Genomic DNA, 26,971 nt, shown 5'->3' on the forward strand with positions numbered 1-26,971 from the left:
TTCCTCTTTTTGGGCATGGCTGCGGGATCAACCGAAATTTCGCGGTTTGACAGTCCGAGACATTGTCAGATTTGGCTCTGTGGTTTCTCGCTTCCGTCAAGTGGACAGAATAACTGAATATTCTGTGATGTTAGATGTCAGTCTTAAAATTCCATAAACAGAGTATCCAGTTGTCATTGGGTTCATTTTGGAACATAGATATTTAAGTTACGAGGTTAAAATCATAGAAATTATTTATTTATTCTGACTTCTATCAATAAAACCCGAATATGTATATGGAATTTATTTCTATCGACATAGTCATCCCAAATTCGACTGGGAACAACAATTATTTTGCATGGAGTGAAAACTGCCGGTCACCGAAATCTGCGTAGATCCAACACTTGGCGATTTAGGACGTATCTCTTCGACCAACGCCTCGTTTTGCGGCGTTACGAATTTGGTCACTGCCAGCCACTCGTCCAACACTTTGGCCGGTCGATTTTCGATCGGAATCTCATCTTTCCGAAAGTTTTTTAGATTCGATGTTACCGAACCGTCTCTACTTGGATATTTCTCGTGTTTCGTCTCTTCCATCCTGTCGTCTTTACGTTCTTCCTTCGTTGTGTCGTCTTTGATGCCCGACCTCATCAACAGTTTCAATCTCTTTTTCTTGGCCTTGTCCGCGAGCTGGTAATAGGGCGATTTTTCGTGGTAATTCATGTTGGTCCATTCGTTGCCGATGGCTTTGGCGAACTTGTGCAATTTCGAGTTGGATTTGACGCCGCATTTGGACAGGAAGAAGTTGAGGAAGGGGTTGGGTGTGATGGGCGTGCGCTGTTCTTGCCTGTTTTTCGATTTGTTCCGTGAATTTGGACGAGATTTCGGTCTTTTCGACATTGTTCATATGTCAACTCGCGAATTTATGGAATTTTGACATTCATAGAAATAAATTGGAAGGATTATTGCGCGGTTTCATAAAACTATCTAATCTTGAAGATTTTGGAATCGAGCTCGAGAAATTTCTGTAGTTCTCTTTTTGAGTAGTGCAATTTGGGATATCTCGATGATTTTGGAAATAACGAACTTTGAAGTCGCAGCGTATTTCTTTTATAGTTCAATAAATTACATCCTGATATGATCTTAGTCTTAAAATAAATTCCTCTTATGATACATTATTTACAATATTCTATATATTTAAAACTATTTGAGCGTTTTTTTTTTGGTTAAAATTACAACTAACTTCTTTGAATCTCTCAACGATCGCATCATTGATGGATAGAACTGCACATTTCGTTGTTTTTCCTGTTCAAAGAATACGATTTTCCCGGAGAAACATATTTCCTACTCTTGGCGATTCTAAGCTTGTGCTTGCTACCGGGAATCCTTTCGATCTTGAATATATTGTGCCTGAAAAAAAAACGTGTTAGAGCTGGTAATTTTCGACGAAAAATCTCCTTACTTGAGTTGCACGTCGATTTGGCTGAGTCTCATGCAGCATCTCATATTCGCCGAAAAATCGATATCGGACTCCAGCTTGAGTTGGGGTTCTAGGGACGTGGTAAACTCAACTTGCGACCTCACGAAACTCGTGTCGATCTTCATGGATCCCGTTAAGAATATGCCGGCACTGAATCCAAAAAATTACAGACAGTTATCAACTTAAGTTCTAGTGACTAAATAACTGTAATATCCAGCAATTTCCTCACCATTTCTCAACGAGCGAATTCGCGGTCCTTCCCCAAATGGAAATCTCCACTTTCCCAGCCAAATCGAACGAAACCGCCCCTCTAAGGTCCAGTTCGACGATGAATCCCGATCCTAATCTCAGGTACTCCAGGTGATCCTGCATCATGATCAGCGCCTGGTAAGCGGTGGTCCTTTCCGAGGCCGTACCAGACCAAACGTGACCCATCAGTTCCCCTTGACCGTTGAAGAAGACGAACGGCCTCAGCTGGGTACCCAGCACCGCCAGCTCCATCCCGGCCGTGGTAGGCTCGGAATCTTCCTCGGATTCCTCAGAGTCGCTCGAACGGAAGCTGGAAAGGCCGGATGTGAAGATGCCCAACTGGAAAAGAAAACCTGTTTGGAATCTGCTGGAAGCTTTGGAAGGGGCAAACTTACGCTGAACAGTTCACTGGTATCTCCGTTCTTATCCCAGACTATATTCACGATACCTCTTTTGACGATCGCGCTGTTGATTTCTTGAAGGGATATCAAACTGCCGTTACCGGAAGGGTTCTGAACGAAATACCTCTTTATGGCGGTGGATAACCCCCTTGGGTTCAACACGGAATAATTGTTTATCTTCTTATCGGACTTAATTATCTGGACAACCCTTCGTTTGAGCTCCGGATCGTCTTCGGCCATCATCCTGATCTTCTGCAGCGCGTACTGCGTGATCTCGTAGGCCGTATCGTTGGAGGCCAAATGGTGGATTATCTCCTTCAGCGTGGCGTCCTCTGGTCGGGATTCGAGGAGTATTTCCGACGCTATGGACCTGGAACTGGAGTCGTGCTTCCTGTCCAGTTGTAGGAAAGTCTTCTTGGCTGCTTTCTTGACTTCCGGCGTCCAGTGTCGCCTGTCGAAGGCTATGAGGGCTTTCCACGCCAAAGCGCCCTCTTTCGCTGAACCTTGTCTGATTTTTTTCAGGAGGTCTGGGATCGTGGTGGGCGACCTGAGGTTCTTCAGGGCTCTGAGATATGGGTAGCTCTCTTCGTCTTTGGATTTTCTCAGTTTCTCCAGGACGAGCTTTTCGAATTTTTGATTTATCTGTGGGGTTAACAAGAAGAAGGTTAAATGCTGGAGATATTCTTCGACGTCACTTACCTTTTCATCGTGATTAATAGGGGATGTGGTTAGTCTACGACACATGCTGGCTACTGTTAGGAGAAGAGTCTCGTTTAGTTTCACGGGAATATTCTCGCTTTTTTTGTATTTGTTGAAAAGTTTTTCCACGATATCCTGATTAGGGTTGGATCCGAGGGAGAGAGCCCACAGATATCTTTCCGATAGATCCAATTGTTCCTCTTTAGTCAAATCCAGATAACCCATCACAGCTTCGTACGTAGCCAATGTCTGTGAAGAGCCCAATACATCCATAAGTTGAGGTCTAAGAAACAAATGATTAGTTCCATGATGAATCCAGGAGACCAAAAATACTCACAAAATTTTGGCATTCTTCTTGGAATTCAACGTTTTCTGGATATCTTTCTTCGACGCACCTCGAGCAGTATACACCAACTTCAAGAAGGCTTTGGCTGGACCTGCGGTTCCTAACAGTTCAGAGGCCAAAAGCTCCCTGACCTCGTTCACGGATTCCGAGAAACCCTTCGCGTCCTCGTTTTGACCGGATTCCTTATCGGTCCTCAAGCTTTCCTCGCTCAAGTTCTCCGACGATATCAATTTCTTCAGCGCGTCATCGGCGGTGTTTCCCCTTAGAGCCGAGATCTTATCTTGAGACGCCTCCGCGAATTCTAGGAAGTGATCGGAATGCACCTGGTTCCCGAAATCCTCCCTGGAGGACACCGACATGACGTGCGTCTCTTGGGACCTCACGGTCTGGAAGTGTTGGTAGTTCTGGTCGAATACGTAGTCGACTTGTCTGGTCGACGTGACGATGGCGTCCAACGAGAGTTCCGGGTTCTTGAGGTAGGGTAGGTCGGAGGAAATGCAGTCTCGTTTCGTTTTCACGATCTTGCGGGGTTCTTGGGAGGTGTAGCTCACCGTGCACGTCCCCGAGGAGTCCGTTTCTTCGTAGGTGCCGTCCAGGAGTTGGAACTGCGAACGAGGTAGCGTTAGAGACGTTCTAGATTTTTTTTAGGAGACGGTTTATCTTACCTGGAACAAACTTGCGATTCCCTTCTTAAGGTTGACGAGAGAGGTCGGTTCTTTGGCGTTGACTAGAATCTTTGTGATCTTTCCGTTGTCCCAGTGCACGTAGAATGGTTCGTTGGTGAATTCTTGGAGTCTGGACGTGTGAAACACGAAACCGTCTGGAGATGGCGCTTTTCTGGATTTGATGTGCAGTTTGGGTTCTTTCAACTGGAATATAAAGAGAATTTAGGTTATAAAATCGAGAAACAAACGCAGATGGATTATGTTTATGACGAACTGCAAATTTCTGGACATTTCGCGATTGTATTAAGTGAGGTCACCCTGCCTGAAATGACAACAGTAAGCAAGAGTGCTTAGATCGACAACGTAGAAGAGAATCGAACTGAAGATTCTGCATAAGTAGAGTCTGCAGCACAAAACACTGATATCAGGCTTAAAAAATATTCCTTCTGTTACAAACTATTTGGAATAGGACAATTTTAAGGTTCTTTTTTACGATCTGGTGAATAAACCCTTTATTTTGATATCTCCATCACAACTTCTTTCCTCCGTATCTATACGAAAACGATAAAGTTTGGTACGTACATTTACAGATGACCTGATCAAGGACGTTTAGCGTAAATGAGTGAATTCTAGGTTGGGAGTTATACTTATAAAGAGCATAGAAAATATAGGGAAAATCATTCTTATATTCTTCTTATCAACTAGGCGAAAAATGAAAAATCGATATAACTCGGTCATGGAAACATTCTTACCTGAATTTTCAAGATTTTCTCGTATTCCTTACTCCAAACAACCTGCACCACAACCTTCCCGGAAACGATATAACCCACACTTTTCGACTCTCCATTTTTCTCGTTCAGAACGACCGTCGAATGCAGATTGTAGAGTGTTTCTTCCCCGGGCACGAACAACTTCACATCGCCGTTCTGTCCGGCTGCCGACGATAGTAAAACGAAGCCATAGCAACTTCCCACAACCCACACGAGAAGCACGTAAAAAATCGAGGAAGAACTAGGTTTCAACATGTTTTAGGAGGTTCCTATGTCATGCTTCGAAATGTTAGACGCTGTAACTGATGTTCGAGTTCTTCTTCATTCTCGTTAAGGTCGAAGATCAAGACGTCTTATCTTATCGTTGTTTTTCGGTCCATGTCAGCATTGTTTAGGGGGAAAAGACCTGAAACGACAATTTGATTAGTCCGGATTGTGCATAAATGAATTTCGATGATTCATCTAGATTACCCTGCGATCATGATAAGAAGGCATTTGCGTGTCTAATTGGTGAATTAAGTATTCGTTTCAGTTTACTGATTGCCGTTTCTTTCTCTTTTTTTCTCATGTTCAGTCGTTCCCCGAACTGGGACATATAAAATATATGAATTTCAAATGAGCGTTTTTCAAAGTGTAATTAATATTTTTCTTTAGAATAATTTACTTGACAGTTGAATAATTCAGCTGGAGAGGTAATGATTACGTGGTTGAAACTTGAACCTGTTCCATTTATATGCAAGTTTTGCGTTGGATACATAGTCCGTTCATTTTAGCAAGGTGTAGAGCAATCATTGTAGCAAAATGTATAACAAAGGTCACTTAAAATCTGCTTCAGAATGAAGTGGTTTATGATATTGATAACACCGATAAAAATTTCTTTTCTGACATGAAAAAAACTACTTTGCATTTTGTACAGTTCGTGCTGACTCAAATTTGATTCGAAAAGTTCATATTTTGGTGTAACCGAATGATATTATTTTTAGGGCTTTTCACTCTCAACTGGACCTTTCGATCTACTTCCTTCAAGTATGAAATATATTCGTATAATTTAGATCAATTTAAAAGTGAAAAGATTTCATTGAATGCGAGCGCATCCACCAATTCATCAACTAATGTATCCAAGAAAATATGTGTTTAATAAAGTTCGACTATTCAAAAACGCAAATTGAGTAGACATGGGCGTAACTAGAATTTGGAAAGTGTGGAAAAAATTGACTCTTCTCACTTCAATATTTCATACAATGAATCTTCTGTTTCAACCACGAAAAAATCATAAGTTTTTCCAATAAGGATGACATCAGAGGAGGAAAATTAAGTGAAAATGGATTGTGAACAGATTGATTGATTTCGAAACACATTTCTGAGCACTGATAAATAAACCCATTAGAATTTCTTTCGAATTTACCATCCGATACAAACATTGAACTAATTTTAAATAATCTCCTTAAACCACATGACACAAACTTTCTGGATTGTAATAGTGCAATAAATACTCGATTGTCTACGCTGTTGACTTGATAGTTATTGAGCTATAAATCCGTATCGAAGTAAAGAATCAATTCGTCAACAGCTTGTTTGAAAAATTCTCGAGTGGTAGACTTACCTGCTGTATTCGGACGACATCCGGTGTATCCAATAAAAAGGCACTCAACGTAATGACCGCGCGTCCACTTCTGACCCAAAAAGGCCCAAACTAGACACTTTTGAAGCGATCTTTTTCGTCGTTTCCCCAAGGACGCCCTTTTCTAATTTCCCCGAATCTCAACGTCTCGAAAAACCCAAAACTGTAACGACTCGGTAAAAGTTTTACAATAGCCGAGGTTCCAACCAACGAACGGAGAACAGCAGGAAGAATCCAGCAAGAAAGCGCGACGTCGACACAAACCGGATTCGTATGTCGCGGAGTTATTGGGATGGGACGAGACGAACGCGGTCGGTTTATTAAATGATCGCTCGAGGATCGGGATTCTCGGACTTGACCATCATTTTCCGAATTCGAATCGGTGCGGATGGAGATTCCTGATTAATGTTTAATCTTGATGTAGGTAGGAGCCTGGGAAATTTTGTAATTCAGAGAAATATTCTTCAAGTTCCTCTTCAATTGCCAGTATATTTTTGACAACAAACGCTTCGACTTATTTTTACTCGAGTTATTGTACGATTTCACAAGTTTTAAAAGATGTTTCTAAGTCTCCAGCGTTTTTATGGGCTTTTTGAAGTCTTTTGTGCTTAACTCAATTCGTAAATTCTTCAGTTTACAGTAAACTGTATGAAGTTTACCTTCACCCATCTCTAGGTGCTATTGTGATGCTATAAACATCTTTAGGCCTCATTCAAACGTTATTTTTTCGTATAAAAACGGAAGACAGATATTCACAACGAATTTTATTCCATATACGTCAAAACAGACACAAGGACTGTCAGTGAAATCACGTCACAATTTGCTCAGAGAACCCTAATTAAGAAATCGTCCAATCTTGACCAGACAGGACCGGCGATGCTGCTTCGTGCTCCATCAGTAGTCTGACTCCATGGAGTGCCTCCTACCCCTCCTCCTCCTCTTCTTGCCCTTCTTCCTCCTTCGCCTGGCCTGACGCGCCAGGTCCACGTAGGGCGCCTTCTGGCTCTCGTTCATCTTCCTCCACATCTCGGCCCCCTTCACGGTCTGCTCCACCACGTTCATGTTCTTGTTCTTCAGCCGGAACTCTCGCATGAAGTTCAGATAGGGATTTCTGGTGGCGGCCCTTCGTTTGGCCGCTTTGGAGGCGGCCGACTCCCCTTGGTTAGGGCTGCTGTCGTTGGACATTTTCCGCTCGGTTCACGAGGTTTTTGGACCGGAGGATAATTTAGATGCTCATGTCAGGTCGGGATCGCGAAACTGAATGATTGTTTCGGGGAAAGCGTCTCCTAGGAAATTCTCGAGGGAGGTGATTTGATATAATCGCGGAAAAAATCTTATTCTGTGGTTTTACATCGAGTTATTATAGGAGGGATCTGTCATAGAGAAAATTCTTTCTGTGTAACATTGTCGATGAATTTTTCATATTATCAACACGTGGAATTATTCCTCTAGAATGGTTAGGTAGAAGGTTTTGCCTTAACTCTGTTAAAATAAACGGTCTGTTCCTTTTCGGACGTTATATATTTAATATTTAAAGTGTGTAATCAATTACCACAAAGGAAGCTTCTCATTGTGTTTATAACTACTTTTATTAGAATTAATTGAATAGTACTCAAGAGATGCTCGAAGATTCTCGAAAACTATAGCTGGCTTTCCTAACTCATTCTTCATAGTGGTCATTGCCTCACTTCTCTCAGTCCATTAAGTTAACTCACTTTTCGCATTCCTCATAATTATCGTCTCATTGGAGAGTGAATATACTTCGACGAAAGAGTAAATAAGCCTCAATTATGAAGTCATAACCGTTCATTAACGGTAAAATCATGAATAACAATGGTTTCGGATGCAAAGACCGGATCTTTATGCTAAAATATATGAATTCTCTGAATCGTAGCCGTTTTTGTATGGAGATATGTTCAGGGTGTCTGCTAAACTAAAAGAAGGTGTTTCGCTGTGTTCATTTTGAATCAAGTTTAATTTCCATAAGGTCGCAGCTAAAGTATTGAGGGTTCTTCTGGAGGACCCTGTAATTTTTGAGAAATAAATTTGGGCTTAAAAATCTTAGGTACAAGATGTGAAGGCAATTTCTTTAACATGATCGAGTTGTGTGATGAAGAGGTCTAGAAGCGAAGCTTCAAATAATTACTTTAGTCATTCTTTCATTATCGTCATCTCATTGTCAGTGTTTAAAGATGTAATGTTTTTGATACAGCAAACTTCTGAGTGAACAGTTTCCTGTAACAAGATGATAAGAGATTTCAAACTAGTACAAGTCTATTTCGTCCCAACGATCATAGAGGTCGGCTCTAATGCTTACGTGTTTTGTTCAATTCAATAATTTTTCATTGTCTTCGTTTTTGTAGTGTGTCCTTTTTTTGGTAAAATATTGATATTTTTTCTGGCATAAAATCATCCTAAATAAATGCTGAAACGCAGAAAACTTCACGATCTCAGGAACGTGTAGAAATCTGTAATAATCATGCAGTCATTTTTAATACTTTCGTCAAATCAAAGAGGGCACCATCGCAGCTAAAAATAGATGTTTCAATTTTCTTTCACCCTTACCATCGTAGATTATCATTATCAGCTAAAAATTATATCAAGCAGTGCTCAGTGTAATTACACGAAGGGCTATTAAATCTGTATTGTTTTATGAAAGACTTGAAATAAAGTCTACGATGTTTGGATATTTTTTGTTTTACGTCAAATAATTTGTCTTCACGAGAAGTGTGAAAAGAAGTTTATTTGGTTTTTCTTTATTCATGGGTGAACATGTATCGTGTCGTTGGTTTTGCGGAATATTTCGGACAAATGCGTGTTTTAAATCTTGGTCCTTCCTCACCTCCTTTCTCATGGTCCAGCTAAAGCGAAAAAAAAAACTCCCGCTAACGAACCTCTCCAGCCCTTCGTATAATCGTCCGCGTTTTCCAAGATTAAAAGGCGGAAATGAAAAGTAAACCGGTTAAATAAAGGAAAGGAATGAATGGGAAAAATGGAATAGCCGAGGAAATTTTCGTTCCTTCTCATTTTTGTCAGACCTAATGAGCGTCTGAATAATTAAACTATCTGCGAAAACTCATTAACAACCAAGGGTACGTTTTCATCCAATACACACTTGTAATTAGTTGTTTTGTAAACCGGACGGTAATTACCAGGCAGGGTCGGCATCGAGGGATGGAATTTTTTATAGGGCTTATTTCGTCGATGATGCGGTACACAGAAAGATTTTTAGGTATTGGGGAAATGTAACACAATAAAGAGCCACTTTCAGGCAGAGCTCATGGCCCATCTAGCGTTCCTTTCATGAGACGAATGCATAGTTGAAGGTATCATCTTCATTCTTTCAACTTGGCAACAGAATTTCGCTGTACACATCAGCCTATAATAACAAATCTTTCGAGTAGATTTGTACAACAGATCTTGCACCTTAGTTCGAAAGTCGAGTGATTAATTCTATCGAAAACAAAAACTGATTGACTAAATGAACACTGTTATCTTACTTTTCTGCGTACTGCAGTACAACGTTTGTGTGTTCTTTTCTCCCAACTTCGATACGACAAATTCTTGCCCGTTACTACCCTGCCGATCAGATGAGGGCTGAATGCGGGGCTATACGGATTACTAGAAAAATCACAAGAACGACGGCAGTTGGCAAATTTTCTACGTCCTCCCTTTATGGGCACCGGTATATTGCGAGATCTCCATTTAAGCGCTATGTTTGTTTTCCTTTCAACGGCCAAATGAGATTTTCATTGTCTCCGGGATGCTGAGCGTCCGGCAATGGCTCCGCTTTTCTTTGATGGTATCTAGATAGTGTGGAAAGTGACTTTTAAATTACCGGGTTGCGGAATTGGCCGGTGCGTGCGCGGTCCTTTGATGAGGATCTTTTGCTTCGCGTCGACGGCTCTACGATATGTTTGTAGATGAATACGGAAGATTTTCATGGTCGATTTTCGAGATTTATGTGAAAAAGCCTTGTTTCCAAGGTACAAAGTCCTGTTTTATTTTATTTTTCTATTGATTTATGTCAAGCTGTTCTATGGTGAAGAACAATGCAAGAAAGTCTCCCAGTTTTGGCGCTTTTCACATTATTTCGTCTTTTAGGACAAACCCCAGACTTCCCGACTAACAACTATTGAAACACATTGCCAGATAACCAATCGGAACGCGAGCTCAGAGTCCATATTTCAAACGCGATATAGAATCCCCGTTTCTTCCCCATTAAAAATTCATATCTCCGCAAAAACAGCCGGACAGATTTATTCGCCGTTTTCCCCGTGAATTAGAAAGATAAATCAGGGAAGGAATCTAACAGGCCGACGTTGGAAGAATTTACGAGTTAGCCAAGTTGTGCACTTATTCAAGCACGGGAAGACAACGGCGTTAAGAGCCAAAGATTTTCCTCAAACCCTTGCCGTCGTGATGGATGGCGGGGTGGACTTGATGCTAATGAGGGTAGAAATATGGGAGTAAGGACGTTAAGGTTTATGACGAATCGTTTTACGTAGCCGAAAACCTTTCAGGAAAATGAAGGGGTTTACAAAGGCGATTGTAATATCGAAATTGCCTTGTTCGACTCATTTGTTCGCCTTCTATTAGCGATATGCAGATTTTGGCAACATGTTTGCAGAAACATGTCGTTGAGAATTAGCAGGGGTAGTTCCTATTAATTTTTTTCAAAATCGACCTCCGTTGACGAGTTGGCTTGGCAGTTGGCGTGGAAAACGCCATCTACCAATGAGACTTTCCTTTCTTAGGCGTCTTAGTCATTAGAAGCTTTGCATAAACCCACCATAAGATCGATTCATAAATAGTCTTAAGACGAAACTTTTTTTCAAACATCATCTATGATGAAAATTTGGGACACATCAGGAACTTATTAGGGATTTTTGTGCTCTTAATATCGTCTTCGTAGCCAAACCGGACCTTTCGAGGGTATAGGGCATAGTCGTTCATCTTCCCTCGAAAGAATCGAGTAGAAATATTCGGCCCATTTGCATAGATCGATGACTGGCGAATTCTATTCATGCAACATTCTGGACAGACTCATAAAGTGCGCTTGGCCGTGGTAGATTCAATATTTTAACGAATCATGCTCTTTGCACTAGTGGAAATGGACAGAATGATTAATACTGCGGTTATTTGGATCGGTATTTCATAAGGAAATTTGATGAGACGAGGGTTTTTTGCTGACCAACGATTCTTTTCGGGTTTTCGGCGGATAAGAAAATATTTGGGACAAAAGAAAAACATTCAAGTTTATATTGGAGGAAAGAATATATTGCTGAGTTGACGAATGAGTGTAGAGGTTCTCGAATCATTTAATATCAATCTTTCATACCCTTTTTTTTTGAGGAAAACAATAATCTGTTTCAGAGAATATTCTAACGTAAAGCGAAATAGTTAATTGATAACCATTGTAATGAGCAAAAATATTTCGCCGCACCATCACTTGGATCAATTTAACCAAAGCTTGAAAAAGGAAAGAATTATCACAGTTTCCTTTTGTTTCGAATTTGGGCTTAATTAACCCCGCTCTTCTAAATTGAAACTTGAATATGCGTACTTTCATCCACGATCCGTGAATAAAGTAATGCATATTCCATTCATGTAATTCCTTCAGTGGGGGAGAAAATAACCAAAATATCGACAAACATATACATATATCAATCGTCTTCATAATGACAAATTAATGTTAGTCAATAATACTAAGTGCCGCGTTTATTCATGAACTAATGTTAGTACATTATCATTATGATACAGTTGTAGCGATGTGTGCAAATACAAGTTTATGGAGGGGTCGTTCAAAGAGATTTAGAGGGCTGATTTAGGGATTCGCCCGTTCCACCACGGATAATTTGCGTCTAGTTGCAGAACCGAATACAAAATCGAACTGCTCACATTTATTGGATGTTTGATTATACGACGAGAGGTTTCACACATTAGTCAGTTTCGAAACTATTTTGGAATTTTTCGAAGGTCAACTTGCGAGTAGTTTTTCTTCCAGGAAAATTATCGGAGATTTAAATGTGATGCATATTCTCAAAGAGCAACTCTTCTAGTAATAAATCTGAGAATTTCATCCATTTCGGCACATCCGTTCGGTCTTGAGGAAGTTTCAACTGACCACATCTTTTTGGGAATTTTTCGAAGGTCAATTTTAGAGTAGTTTTTTTTCCAGGAAAATTATTGTAGATCTAAATGTGATCTAAATGTGATACATATTCTGAAAGAACAACTCGTCTAGTAATGAATCTGAGAATTTCATCCATTTCAACAGGACTGTTTGGTCTTGATGAAGTTTCAACTGTCCCCATTTTTTTGGGAATTTTTCGATGGTCAACTTGCGAGTAATTTTTCTTCCAGGAAAATTATCGCTGATCTAAATATGATACATACTCTGAAAGGGCAACTCGTCTTGTAATAAATCTGAGAATTTCATTCATTTCGGCACAACCGTTCGGTTTCATCTTTTTGGGAATTTTTCGATGGTCAACTTGCGAGTAATTTTTCTTCCAGGAAAATTATCGCTGATCTAAATATGATACATACTCTGAAAGGGCAACTCGTCTTGTAATAAATCTGAGAATTTCATTCATTTCGGCACAACCGTTCGGTTTCATCTTTTTGGGAATTTTTCGATGGTCAACTTTCGAGTGTTTTGATCTTTCTCTGATATGACTTCGCAGAACCTTGGTGGAATAATCCAACATGTAGAATTTCCCCTCGGTTCTCGATTACGCGAGTAAACAATTGCCACCGAAGATTAGGCGTTCAAGAGCAGGGTCCTCTTCGAAAAATCGACAAATACGCCACTAGAGACTGAAGGGCCTACAGCCACCCTTGCTCGGGGTAAAAACAAAGGGTGCATCAACATATGGGCGGATTATTATTATGGTATCTTTATCCCGTAGTGTCGCTCATACAGACCGCTCGAATGAATGGTTTTTGTTTGTTTTCTGGCTTCGAGAGCTCGTTGGCGATCATTGTCCTCGCCCGATTTGATTGTTGGAGATATAATGGGTTTATTGGAAGGACGATATGAGATTTACGCATACTCTGCTCAAACTGATATAGTCCCTCAAATATGTAAAAAAAAAATAGTATGATTTTTTGTTTATTGAGAATCCATAAGAAAGTGTCTTAATGTTGGTTGTATGGAATTTTAGCCGGTACGAAGTAGTGTTCATTTCGCATATGTATGTATATGTCAGACATATATTTCCAGATAAGATGCCATTCGGGAAGATTTCTCAATTTTTGAATAATTTAAGAAAAAGTTCAATCGCCTTCTTACACTTCTCCGTCTTTATATTCATTCATGATTCGATGTCGCTTCGAAAATTCCTTCCATTCCTAGGAAATCATAAACGTGGAAATATTGATTGGAAATTAGAATTACACATATGAAACGATATACCTATTTCTTCTCATAAACTATTTATTCACTGTCAAGAAATTTTACTACGGACAGAACAATACAAAATTTTGTTTTTAGTGTATGTATGAAATGTTCATAAATCCCTGCCTATCAGATAACTGCATTATTCATGAGTAAACATCAACAGACCATCGCGACAATTACAATATGAAAAGAATACAAAAAGATAAAGCCCCTAATTGTCCGTCGATCGAGGAACGAGCACCGCAATTCTTTCGTTGAGGGTGCCCACCCCTCGACTTAATGGGAATAATGGAGCTATTCAGAAGTCTCGTAAACAGATTTCATAGGACGGAAGTTGAGATGGGTTTTTCGCCTTTTGTAGGAGCTGATGATTTGTTGTTTTCTACGCTTGCGAGACGAGTGGCCCTCTCGCAGATCCTTATCTCCGCCTTTATAAACGGAACAATCAAGCTGAAAAGAGTCTTTTCTATCGATTTTAGAATTATAACTATAATACGTCTTCCTCGAGGTCATTCATAAATTTCTAATTAAAGTTCAATTATTCACTGTTGGAAAGGTGAAAAACTCATTTAGAAGTATCAGTATAAAATCGTTCTTCTCATTCCCAATATATGAAAGTTCCGTATTTTTGTATGAATAGCATCTCCTTTGTATACGACTTTTTTTTAGGGTGAAAAATGAGGTCTAATGGTTCCGTCCGACTGAATCCTTGGACATCGTCGAGTAAGTGGTTTACGACCGCGGCCTGTCCCGCCCAGAGGGTAAGTGCATTCTCATAATGGCCAACGGAATTCGGCTCCATTTTTCACGTTACTTCCGGTCGAACACTCCGGAGAAACTACTTCCGGTATCGAACACACCGCGAAAATTATGGTACGGATGTTGTCCACAGGAAATTCTGGTTATATATGACGTCAGGGCTTGATAACTTTTTCAGAAACAGGAGGTCATTTCGGTTTTCTGATGCGTCATTGACGAAAGAATAATTATTTTAGCGGCAAATTTTTGTGATATGTGTGAGTCAAACAAGAGAAGACATGTTTTAATTTGAAATGGTAATCTGAAATGAACCCTCTGATTCTGACTAAGATCGATCCCCCCCTGACGACACTCGTTCGTTCTTTCGACTGGTTTCGTCGGTGTCTGCATCAGTTAAATGGTCTGAGAACGTTTTCCGACCCTTATCCACTGAGTTCCGGTCTTCCGGTCCGGATTATTTTACACACTACAACAATTTAAAACTGTTTTGGCACCATGAAATGTAGCTGATAATCCTCTTTATCTGCTGCAGGAATCACGGTCATAACTTTTGTAGATTTTCACAGCAGATAAAGTTGATAACGAGCCAACGTGAGCTATTTTGTTTAAATTACTGACTCATTCTTATGAAACCTAAGTATGTACATACGAAAATACTAACATTGCTGGAAGTGAAGTGTAGGTGAAGTGAAGTGAACGTGAGTTGAAGGTGATGTGAAGTGAAGGTGAGGTGAAGTGAAGGTGAGGTGAAGTGAAGTGAAGGTGAGGTGAAGTGAAGTGAAGTGAAGTGAAGTGAAGTGAAGTGAAGTGAAGTGAAGGTGAGGTGAAGTGAAGTGAAGTGAAGTGAAGGTGAGGTGAGGTGAGGTGAGGTGAGGTGAGGTGAGGTGAGGTGAGGTGAGGTGAGGTGAGGTGAGGTGAGGTGAGGTGAGGTGAGGTGAAGTGAAGTGAAGTGAAATGAAGTGAAGTGAAGTGAAGTGAAGTGAAGTGAGGTGAGGTGAAGTGAAGGTGAAGTGAAATTTCCTGAAACTTTGTAGGGTTTTCACTCCCAATCTCTATATATAATTATAATTTCAAAGACAAAGTTTTTATACTCGATTTGCTCCTGACAAATCAGTGCAAGAATTTACAAATCGTACATTTCAATTTTTTAATTGATTTTGTACCGGAGATTAGGAGTGAAAACCCTAAATAGGTTTCAGAAAATGCAGAATCCTTCTAGAATGAATTTTAATTGATATCTGAAGTTTAGTGTATGGAATTTTGAGCGGTACACAGTAGTTTTATTTAGTGGAGTGGAAGTGGAGGTGAAAGTGAAGAGTCCTTAAAATAATTCGTCATTCCTCGGTTGTAACGTGGAATATGAATTTTCGAGAAGTGAGGTGACGTAATGAGAAGGGAGTAAAAACGAGTAAAATTTTTCAATTTGTTTTATTGAGTTATTTGTACACAAGATGAACATTACAATTATTTGCCAATATTGAACGAACAAGCATTACAGTCTACGGATTTGATTGAAATTATAATAATTATTTCATTAAGGGCCGTGTGCATCGACGTATTTAAGGCGATATTAACGTTAATACTAGATTATTTCTCTGATTTCTGTAACAGTTACTATGGCAATCACCAAATTTAAATTAACGTCAATCCTGTGTTAAATAAGTCGGCGAACTCGGATTTTAAGGTAATATTTTTTTACAAATGGTCCAGAGTCTAGGATGTGGGAAAACGTCGTCTCTCCCCATCCTCGATCTAGATAAGAACAGGGTAGACGTGGGTCTCACCTCTCCCCGGTTCGGATCCAGATCTGAATAGGGCAGACGTATGTCTCACACGTGGGTCTCACCTATCCCCGGTCTGGATCAAGATCTGAACAGGGCAGACGTGGGTCTCACCTCTCCCCGGTCCGGATCAAGATCTGAACAGGGCAGACGTGGGTCTCACACGTGGGTCTCACCTCTCCCCGGTCCGGATCCAGATCTGAGCAGGGCAAACGTGGGTCTCACACGTGGGTCTCACCTCTCCCCGGTCCGGACCAAGATCTGAACAGGGCAGACGTGGGTCTCACCTCTCCCCGGTCCGGACCAAGATCTGAACAGGGCAGACGTGGGTCTCACACGTGGGTCTCACCTCTCCCCGGTCCGGATCAAGATCTGAACAGGGCAGACGTGGGTCTCACCTCTCCCCGTTCCGGATCCAGATCTGAACAGGGCAGACGTGGGTCTTACCTCTCCCCGGTCCGGACCAAGATCTGAACAGGGCAGACGTGGGTCTCACACGTGGGTCTCACCTCTCCCCGGTCCGGATCCAGATCTGAATAGGGCAGACGTGGGTCTCACACGTGGGCCTCACCTCTCCCCGGTCCGAATCCAGATCTGAATAGGGCAGACGTATGTCTCACACGTGGGTCTCACCTATCCCCGGTCCGGACCAAGATATGAACAGGGCAGACGTGGGTCTCACCTCTCCCCGGTCCGGACCAAGATATGAACAGGGCAGACGTGGGTCTCACCTCTCCCCGGTCCGGACCAAGATCTGAACAGGGCAGACGTGGCTCTCACACGTGGGTCTCACCTCTCCCCGGTCCGGACCAAGATATGAACAGGGCAGACGTGGGTCTCACCTCTCCCCGGTCCGGACCAAGATCTGAACAGGGCAGACGTGGGTCTCACCTCTCCCCGGTCCGGACCAAGATCTGAACAGGGCAGACGTGGGCCTCACACGTGGGTCTCACATCTCCCCGGTCCGGACCAAGATCTGAACAGGGCAGACGTGGGTCTCACACGTGGGTCTCACCTCTCCCCGGTCCGGACCAAGATCTGAACAGGGCAGACGTGGGTCTCACACGTGGGTCTCACCTCTCCCCGGTCCGGATCAAGATCTGAACAGGGCAGACGTGGGTCTCACCTCTCCCCGGTCCGGACCAAGATCTGAACAGGGCAGACGTGGGTCTCACACGTGGGTCTCACCTCTCCCCGTTCCGGATCCAGATCTGAACAGGGCAGACGTGGGTCTCACACGTGGGTCTCACCTCTCCCCGGTCCGGATCAAGATCTGAACAGGGCAGACGTGGGTCTCACCTCTCCCCGGTCCGGACCAAGATCTGAACAGGGCAGACGTGGGTCTCACCTCTCCCCGTTCCGGATCCAGATCTGAACAGGGCAGACGTGGGTCTCACCTCTCCCCGGTCCGGACCAAGATCTGAACAGGGCAGACGTGGGTCTCACACGTGGGTCTCACCTCTCCCCGGTCCGGATCAAGATCTGAACAGGGCAGACGTGGGTCTCACCTCTCCCCGGTCCGGACCAAGATCTGAACAGGGCAGACGTGGGTCTCACACGTGGGTCTCACCTCTCCCCGTTCCGGATCCAGATCTGAACAGGGCAGACGTGGGTCTCACACGTGGGTCTCACCTCTCCCCGGTCCGGATCAAGATCTGAACAGGGCAGACGTGGGTCTCACCTCTCCCCGGTCCGGACCAAGATCTGAACAGGACAGACGTGGGTCTCACACGTGGGTCTCACCTCTCCCCGTTCCGGATCCAGATCTGAACAGGGCAGACGTGGGTCTCACCTCTCCCCGTTCCGGATCCAGATCTGAACAGGGCAGACGTGGGTCTTACCTCTCCCCGGTCCGGACCAAGATCTGAACAGGGCAGACGTGGGTCTCACACGTGGGTCTCACCTCTCCCCGGTCCGGATCCAGATCTGAATAGGGCAGACGTGGGTCTCACACGTGGGCCTCACCTCTCCCCGGTCCGAATCCAGATCTGAACAGGGCAGACGTGGGTCTCACACGTGGGTCTCACCTCTTCCCGGTCCGGACCAAGATCTGAACAGGGCAGACGTGGGTCTCACCTCTCCCCGGTCCGGACCAAGATCTGAACAGGGCAGAGACGTGGGTCTCACACGTGGGTCTCACCTCTCCCCGTTCCGGATCCAGATCTGAATAGGGCAGACGTGGGTCTCACCTCTCCCCGGTCCGGATCCAGATCTGAATAGGGCAGACGTGGGTCTCACACGTGGGTCTTACCTCTCCCCGGTCCGGATCAAGATCTGAACAGGGCAGACGTGGGTCTCACACGTGGGTCTCACCTCTCCCCGGTCCGGATCAAGATCTGAACAGGGCAGACGTGGGTCTCACACGTGGGTCTCACCTCTCCCCGGTCCGGATCAAGATCTGAACAGGGCAGACGTGGGTCTCACACCCGGGTCTCACCTCTCCCCGGTCCGGACCAAGATCTGAACAGGGCAGAGACGTGGGTCTCACACGTGGGTCTCACCTCTCCCCGGTCCGGATCCAGATCTGAATAGGGCAGACGTGGGTCTCACCTCTCCCCGGTCCGGATCCAGATCTGAATAGGGCAGACGTGGGTCTCACACGTGGGTCTTACCTCTCCCCGGTCCGGATCAAGATCTGAACAGGGCAGACGTGGGTCTCACACGTGGGCCTCACCTCTCCCCGGTCCGGATCCAGATCTGAACAGGGCAGACGTGGGTCTTACACGTGGGTCTCACCTCTTCCCGGTCCGGATCAAGATCTGAACAGGGCAGACGTGGGTCACACACGTGGGTCTCACCTCTCCCCGGTCCGGACCAAGATCTGAACAGGGCAGACGTGGGTCTCACCTCTCCCCGGTCCGGATCCAGATCTGAATAGGGCAGACGTGGGTCTCACCTCTCCCCGGTCCGGATCCAGATCTGAATAGGGCAGACGTGGGTCTCACACGTGGGTCTTACCTCTCCCCGGTCCGGATCAAGATCTGAACAGGGCAGACGTGGGTCTCACACGTGGGTCTCACCTCTCCCCGGTCCGGATCAAGATCTGAACAGGGGAGACGTGGGTCTCACACGTGGGTCTCACCTCTCCCCGGTCCGGATCAAGATCTGAACAGGGCAGACGTGGGTCTCTCCCCGGTCCGGACCAAGATCTGAACAGGGCAGACGTGGGTCTCACCTCTCCCCGTTCCGGATCCAGATCTGAACAGGGCAGACGTGGGTCTCACCTCTCCCCGTTCCGGATCCAGATCTGAACAGGGCAGACGTGGGTCTTACCTCTCCCCGGTCCGGACCAAGATCTGAACAGGGCAGACGTGGGTCTCACACGTGGGTCTCACCTCTTCCCGGTCCGGATCAAGATCTGAACAGGGCAGACGTGGGTCACGCACGTGGGTCTCACCTCTCCCCGGTCCGGATCAAGATCTGAACAGGGCAGACGTGGGTCACGCACGTGGGTCTCACCTCTCCCCGGTCCGGACCAAGATCTGAACAGGGCAGACGTGGGTCTCACCTCTCCCCGGTCCGGATCCAGATCTGAACAGGGCTGACGTGGGTCTCACACGTGGGTCTCACCTCTCCCCGGTCCGGATCCAGATCTGAACAGAGCAAACGTGGGTCTCACACGTGGGTCTCACCTCTCCCCGGTCCGGTGTGGTGCGATTAGGAATTCGCACCACACTACTGCCTTTTCTCTGCTATACGCTATACTAAACTGTACTTTAATTTTTGCAGCCTTCCTTGGACAGTCCGCTTCGCTAGTCAGTCCCGTGAAAATCGGTTGAGCTACTCCCGAGATTACATCCGACAGACAGACAACAATTTTATTATTAAGTTTGTTATATGTAGCATGTACGTTTTTATGTTTTGTTACAAATATACGAATTTATAACTTCTGACGAGTTTTGAATATGCCCTTGGGAACTTGAAACACCTTCAGATGACCTAGAACCTAGTTCTCTAGCACGAAAAAGTTGACTTTGAATAATTCTAGGTCGAACGATCAATCATAAGCGGAAAAATAAGATGACGAAATGCAGGAATCTCAGGTTTTGGTTTTGACCTTGACCTACTTTTTCAAGGTCATTCCCAATTTTTCCGTGTGACCTTGACCTTGAAAAGTAGGTCAAGGTCATCCAGAAAAATCAGAGGTTGACCTTGAAAATTAGTTCAAGGTCAAATGCGAAAATCACGGTTTAATATGCGATTTTCGGGTTTGACCTTGACCTACTTTTTCAAGGTCATTCCCAATTTTTGGCGTGACCTTGACCTTGACCTTGAAAAGTAGGTCAAGGTCATCCAGAAAAATCAGAGGTTGACCTTGAAAATTAGTTCAAGGTCAAACCCGAAAATCGCATATTAAACCGTGATTTTCGCATTTGACCTTGAACTAATTTTCAAGGTCAACCTCTGATTTTTCTGGATGACCTTGACCTACTTTTCAAGGTCAAGGTCAAGGTCACGCCGAAAAATTGGGAATGACCTTGAAAAAGTAGGTCAAGGTCAAACCCGAAAATCGCATATTAAACCGTGATTTTCGCATTTGACCTTGAACTAATTTTCAAGGTCAACCTCTGATTTTTCTGGATGACCTTGACCTACTTTTCAAGGTCAAGGTCAAGGTCACATTGAAAAATTGAAATGTGAAAATCTCGGGTTAACATCGGATTTCTGGGTTTGATTTTTCTATGTGACCTTGACCTACTTTTCAAGGTCAGCTAATTTTTCCGTTTGACCTGGAAATACCATCAAAGTCAAGAGAATCTGAATTATGCGAATTTTTAAGGTTCATAGAGTGCAAAAGAATGTAGACGATATAAAATGAATTTATTTTTAAAAACCTGGATTACATTACTACAAAATTTATATTCAATGGGTTAAAGGGACTCAATTCAACAAAATGCCGACGTTTAGTAAATACTGAACTGTCCAGACGTGGGTCTCACCTCTCCCCGGTTCGGATCCAGATCTGAACTGGGCAGACGTGGGTCTCACACGTGGGTCTCACCTCTCCCCGGTCCGGATCCAGATCTGAACAAGGCAGACGTGGGTCTCACACGTGGGTCTCACCTCTCCCCGGTCCGGATCCAGATCTGAACAAGGCAGACGTGGGTCTCACACGTGGGTCTCACCTCTCCCCGGTCCGGATCCAGATCTGAACAAGGCAGACGTGGGTCTCACACGTGGGTCTCACCTCTCCCCGGTCCGGATCCAGATCTGAACTGGGCAGACGTGGGTCTCACACGTGGGTCTCACCTCTCCCCGGTCCGGATCCAGATCTGAACTGGGCAGACGTGGGTCTCACCTCTCCCCGGTCCGGATCCAGATCTGAACAAGGCAGACGTGGGTCTCACACGTGGGTCTCACCTCTCCCCGGTCCGGATCCAGATCTGAACTGGGCAGACGTGGGTCTCACACGTGGGTCTCACCTCTCCCCGGTCCGGATCCAGATCTGAACTGGGCAGACGTGGGTCTCACACGTGGGTCTCACCTCTCCCCGGTCCGGATCCAGATCTGAACTGGGCAGACGTGGGTCTCACCTCTCCCCGGTCCGGATCCAGATCTGAACAAGGCAGACGTGGGTCTCACACGTGGGTCTCACCTCTCCCCGGTCCGGATCCAGATCTGAACTGGGCAGACGTGGGTCTCACACGTGGGTCTCACCTCTCCCCGGTCCGGATCCAGATCTGAACTGGGCAGACGTGGGTCTCACACGTGGGTCTCACCTCTCCCCGGTCCGGATCCAGATCTGAACTGGGCAGACGTGGGTCTCACCTCTCCCCGGTCCGGATCCAGATCTGAACAAGGCAGACGTGGGTCTCACACGTGGGTCTCACCTCTCCCCGGTCCGGATCCAGATCTGAACTGGGCAGACGTGGGTCTCACACGTGGGTCTCACCTCTCCCCGGTCCGGATCCAGATCTGAACTGGGCAGACGTGGGTCTCACCTCTCCCCGGTCCGGATCCAGATCTGAACAAGGCAGACGTGGGTCTCACACGTGGGTCTCACCTCTCCCCGGTCCGGATCCAGATCTGAACTGGGCAGACGTGGGTCTCACACGTGGGTCTCACCTCTCCCCGGTCCGGATCCAGATCTGAACAAGGCAGACGTGGGTCTCACACGTGGGTCTCACCTCTCCCCGGTCCGGATCCAGATCTGAACAAGGCAGACGTGGGTCTCACACGTGGGTCTCACCTCTCCCCGGTCCGGATCCAGATCTGAACTGGGCAGACGTGGGTCTCACACGTGGGTCTCACCTCTCCCCGGTCCGGATCCAGATCTGAACAGGGCAGACGTGAGTCTCACACGTGGGTCTCACCTCTCCCCGGTCCGGATCCAGATCTGAACAAGGCAGACGTGGGTCTCACACGTGGGTCTCACCTCTCCCCGGTCCGGATCCAGATCTGAACTGGGCAGACGTGGGTCTCACACGTGGGTCTCACCTCTCCCCGGTTCGGATCCAGATCTGAACAAGGCAGACGTGGGTCTCACACGTGGGTCTCACCTCTCCCCGGTCCGGATCCAGATCTGAACAAGGCAGACGTGGGTCTCACACGTGGGTCTCACCTCTCCCCGGTCCGGATCCAGATCTGAACTGGGCAGACGTGGGTCTTACCTTTCCCCGGTCCGGACCAAGATCTGAACAGGGCAGACGTGAGTCTCACACGTGGGTCTCACCTCTCCCCGGTCCGGATCCAGATCTGAACAGGGCAGACGTGGGTCTCACACGTGGTTCTCACCTCTCCCCGGCCCGGATCCAGATCTGAACTGGGCAGACGTGGGTCTCACCTCTCCCCGGTTCGGATCCAGATCTGAACGTCGTCTCTCCCATCCTCGGTCTAGATAAGAACGAGGATGAGGGGAAACTTCCTTCACATGCTCTATTAATGGGGTAAATAACAATTCCACTAAAAAGCAGTTTTATTTTTCAGGAGGCTGCAGCAGGGTTTCGCTTCTACTCCTTTTTCCACATGTTCTCTATATTTGGTATCTAAAACATATTGTAAAAATCATTACTTTTTGAATAATAAATAAAAGATATTTTTCTATGACACTTGTTTGTGTTTATTTTTATTCCATGATATGAGGGGTTCAGAGCTGAAGTGAACCAAGTCCATTCAGCCTAGTTTCGAGATGAATGGCTTAGAAGTTATTTATCACCAATTTATTCAAAAGTGACTTCTTTAGATTTTAAAATATTAGAATGTAAGCATATGCTTACATAAGAATACATATTAATAAATAAAGAAGTAACTTTTGAATTAATTGGAGATAAACAACTTTAGTGAGGAGTTCTAATGATCGTTCCAGAAGCGAAATAAAATATATTTCTTCTATTTCGGTGGAAATCTAATAACTTTCAGAGTTTATTACATCGAGACATTAGACCTCCCCTCTTCGGAAGGAAATCAGAATGGATGATTAACTTCAATGATTAAAATGTAGGTGCATGAACATAAGATGACAAACATAGAATTGAATTCCATGTGATGATTTTCGTGTCGTGACTACCGTGAATTTATATATTCCCGAGTTATTATTCCATCAATCGAGCCTTTCCCGGGTGAATTCCACGTTTCCCAATTTTGATCCCTTTTGGTGATCATTGCTTTCAGAAACCCAATATCATGATGGATATATAAATACGAAAATCATTATAGATATTTTGTACCCAGAAGATTCCTTAAAACGCAATTGACGATTAAAGTTCTGAGATCTCTGAACCTCACCTACTTCTTGATATATTATGTAGTCATTTCAATGATTTTCGAACAAACCAACAGAATGATTAGATGCAGGATGTTTCCGTATATTATATATCATTAAAAATGAAAGTTGTTCGTTTCTGTCTTATTTCTTCAACGAAAATCTAGTTCACGAAGTCTTAAACCAGAACCCCTTTTAGTCTCCATTTTCCGGCGTTTGGTTTTCCTCTAACTGCAATTTTTCCGAGAGTGGAGTGAGTAGATAAAAGGAAATAAGATCTTTTGGAGATAGCGAGACCGTCTAAACTATCTGTTTAACGACCTAAATAAAAGAGTTTCGGACGGCCAAATGGAATCTGCCGCTTTATACAGCGTATCTTCGTCGCCGCCCCTTCCCTCATCTCCCCCGCCCCACACTTACGAAAAACGATTCTAATGTCCTCGATATTTTCCATCCGAGCTCGCAGAAGGAATCGGACCGAATGGGTTTTATTAATGGTCCTCCCTAGGTTTTCCCATTTCTACCCCGAATTGGAGGATTACTCAAATGATGAAAAATTCGCAACCGATGATTGGTTTGATCACGTTAAATTACTTAGGATCGTTTTCTTCGGAAGTACGTCGATGACCATCAATAAGAATTTTCGGCAGCTGGATGAGCGTAGTGCGGATGTCTATTTCTAACGGACAGAATGATGTTTCTCTATCGTTTATTATTCTCAGGATGTTTCCCGGAACGTTCCGAAAATTTATGGACGAAATTTGTCGAACGATCAGAGGTTGATATTTCTAGCTTCATACCGACCAATTTTTGAGTTTCGACGAATAGGGAAATTACAATTTTCGAAAATATCACAGTGATAGACGTATTGTCACAATTTCACATTCATACAAGAAAAACGTACGATCAAGAAAATTGGGTAGATAATTCAAGAACTTCCAGAAATCTTTAACATAATAAAGTAGCCTCCTAGTTCATCCCCAAACCGCCCTCCAAAAACAACCAATTTGGCGTTAATATTTCCCCTAACCGAGATTATCGGTTAACGAGAGAGCGACTAGGCCGCAGATGGCGGATACAATCGTCGTCCAAGTAAACGGAAATAATGGCCAAATTGTAATTTAGAAGCGCAAATAGTAGGCTATTAACAAACTCGAACGGCGATGTTGGAACAATATCATCGCCGGGCAATTATACGATGTATTACTGTCGCCGCTAAGGTCGCTGTAATTCACGGGATGGTTTTGGGAGGATTGAGTCTCCCAACCCCCCGGACAGGGTAGTATCGAAGGAATTTTATTGTTTCGAAAATGCCTAACGTACATTAGATATTCACGACATGATCAATTTGATGGAAACGGTGCTTATCAATAGTATTGTCGACGAAAATCCTGATGCTCATTTTATAGATTTGCTTGAGAATGTCCTTCTTTTCGATATAAATCTGCCGACACATGTACCTATGTGCATGTGCATCATCAAACTGGTCGAAATTCAAACGGTTAAGGTCAAGTCGAATCAAAAAAAATTACGGCATTTATTACAAATATTTTTGTGCCAATGAATTGAATGGAAAAAAATGTGGAGAAATTTGGAAAACCACATTCTTTCAGAAAACCCCGCAGAAAAAAAAAGTAATATAGTTCTGTGTCCATGTGTCTTGAAAAAGATGTAGCCATAGTGTTAAGACCCTTCTTAGATTTCTGTGAAGTCGAGAGTGTGGTTTAGATCGATCAATGTATTCCGACAGCTTCGAGAAGAAGAAAAGCTTGAAGTTTTTTAAAATGTCAAGTGAATTTGTCGAATTTAGATGAAATTACGAAAAAAAACCTAATAAAAAATTATCTTATCATGTCTAGCTAATTATTTAAATAATGGATCAACGATGTTTAATCCTACTGGACATAACGTAACATAAAGAAACTGATAAGCAACACATCGTTACTGTTTTTCCAAGTTATAAATTTTTTCAACGTAAATTATTGAAATATATATCGCGAATATAGAGAATTTCGCGTAAACTGTTCATCAGAGATACGGGCGATACGGCCCTGTCCTTCCCGATACCCCGATTTCATCATTGTATCATACCGGGAATTTGTTAATTTCGGGCCGTCATCAGAGTGTATATTTCCGCATTTCTCGCCGATTATTCCATCCCCGACCGTTTTCGGTCTGCGAGATTCGAATGAATTCGTTAATTTACATTTGCGGATGGAATTTTTCGGGATAATCCGGGACGACCGCTTTACCGGACTCGGCCAACGTGATTCGTGCATTATTATTCACTATTTCATACCTAGTCGTCCGTATCTGAACGGAAAATACACGACTCTTAATCAGAAGAAAAATACGAAAATTAATACGGTTCGTGTAAGCAGAGGATGCTAAAAAAAAGCAAGCTACTATTTTTGATACCTTAAACTTTTCATTCACACCCCACACCCTGTATGTTCAATGAGTTGATTGAGAAAATTTGATATTTGAAATTCTTGCTTGCCTCTTTTTAGATCGGAATAAGTTTTCAATTTTCAATTGCGTCTTTCTAATTCCACATTCAGAAACAGAAACCTTAATACACAAATTATCAAAAGTCTCTCTTCGAAACTTTTCAAATTTCTCATCTTATCGCGATTTCATGAGGCCCAGGTGGTTGAGGCAACAATTCCAAACAAACATTTCACAAAACAGTTAACAACGTTTCCGCTGAACGTAAATTATGCCTGCAGAAACAATTACAATTAGATGCAAAGTAGGAGAATGTTTGCGAGCAAGAAAGTGGAAATTTACGATCGTAAATTTTCCTAGTGTAATCGAGGGAGGGGGAAGTTTGAATTACGACTGTGTGGTTAAACAACGGGGATTTCAAAGAGATGTGATGGTTCCGGTTTAACATGGCCGCTGAATGAGTTTCTGAGACGAGAGAAAAAAAAAATGAATATAGGAAGCTATTTTACTATGTTGAAAATTTCTGGAATTTCTTTAATTATCTACCCAATTTTCTTGATCGTACGTTTTCCTTGTACGAATGTGAAATTCTGACAATACATCTATCCCTGTGATATTCTCGAAAAATTGTAAAATCCCCATTCGTCGAACTTCAAAAATTGATCG

At 43.8% G+C, this 26,971-nt stretch overlaps 3 protein-coding genes and 1 long non-coding RNA gene across 16 annotated transcripts in view; 1 reads left to right on the forward strand and 3 right to left on the reverse strand.

Annotated features, from left to right (window-relative positions):
* LOC123317600 overlaps positions 1–23,204 on the forward strand; it is a 41,933-nt gene extending 18,729 nt beyond the window's left edge. Inside the window, exons 2-3 of the long non-coding RNA XR_006538201.1 lie at positions 14,285–14,376; positions 23,083–23,204. This is a non-coding gene — a long non-coding RNA (uncharacterized LOC123317600). The remainder of the gene's footprint in view (positions 1–14,284; positions 14,377–23,082) is intronic.
* On the reverse strand, positions 1,074–6,493 carry LOC123317591 (microsomal triglyceride transfer protein large subunit). The gene is made up of 9 exons (XM_044904183.1): positions 6,193–6,493; positions 4,572–4,995; positions 3,820–4,023; positions 3,146–3,759; positions 2,809–3,091; positions 2,104–2,751; positions 1,689–2,047; positions 1,442–1,609; positions 1,074–1,389 (listed from the first exon to the last, which is right to left on the reverse strand). Exons 2-9 carry the CDS (start codon positions 4,842–4,844, stop codon positions 1,248–1,250), a joined length of 2,691 nt encoding a protein of 896 aa, XP_044760118.1. The 5' UTR covers positions 4,845–4,995; positions 6,193–6,493; the 3' UTR covers positions 1,074–1,247.
* On the reverse strand, positions 6,958–7,501 carry LOC123317599 (protamine-like). Its single transcript, XM_044904204.1, has one exon. The coding sequence runs from the start codon at positions 7,393–7,395 to the stop codon at positions 7,105–7,107; it is 291 nt and encodes a 96-aa protein (XP_044760139.1). The 5' UTR covers positions 7,396–7,501; the 3' UTR covers positions 6,958–7,104.
* LOC123317596 (dorsal root ganglia homeobox protein) overlaps positions 22,846–26,971 on the reverse strand; it is a 139,356-nt gene continuing 135,230 nt past the window's right edge. For all 13 annotated transcript variants that reach the window (XR_006538193.1, XR_006538195.1, XR_006538198.1 and 10 more), the window contains one exon: positions 22,846–23,141. The gene's annotated coding sequence lies outside the window, so the exon portion shown is untranslated. The remainder of the gene's footprint in view (positions 23,142–26,971) is intronic.

Source organism: Coccinella septempunctata, chromosome 7 (genome assembly GCF_907165205.1).
Source record: "Coccinella septempunctata chromosome 7, icCocSept1.1, whole genome shotgun sequence".
Classification (NCBI taxonomy): domain Eukaryota; kingdom Metazoa; phylum Arthropoda; class Insecta; order Coleoptera; family Coccinellidae; genus Coccinella; species Coccinella septempunctata.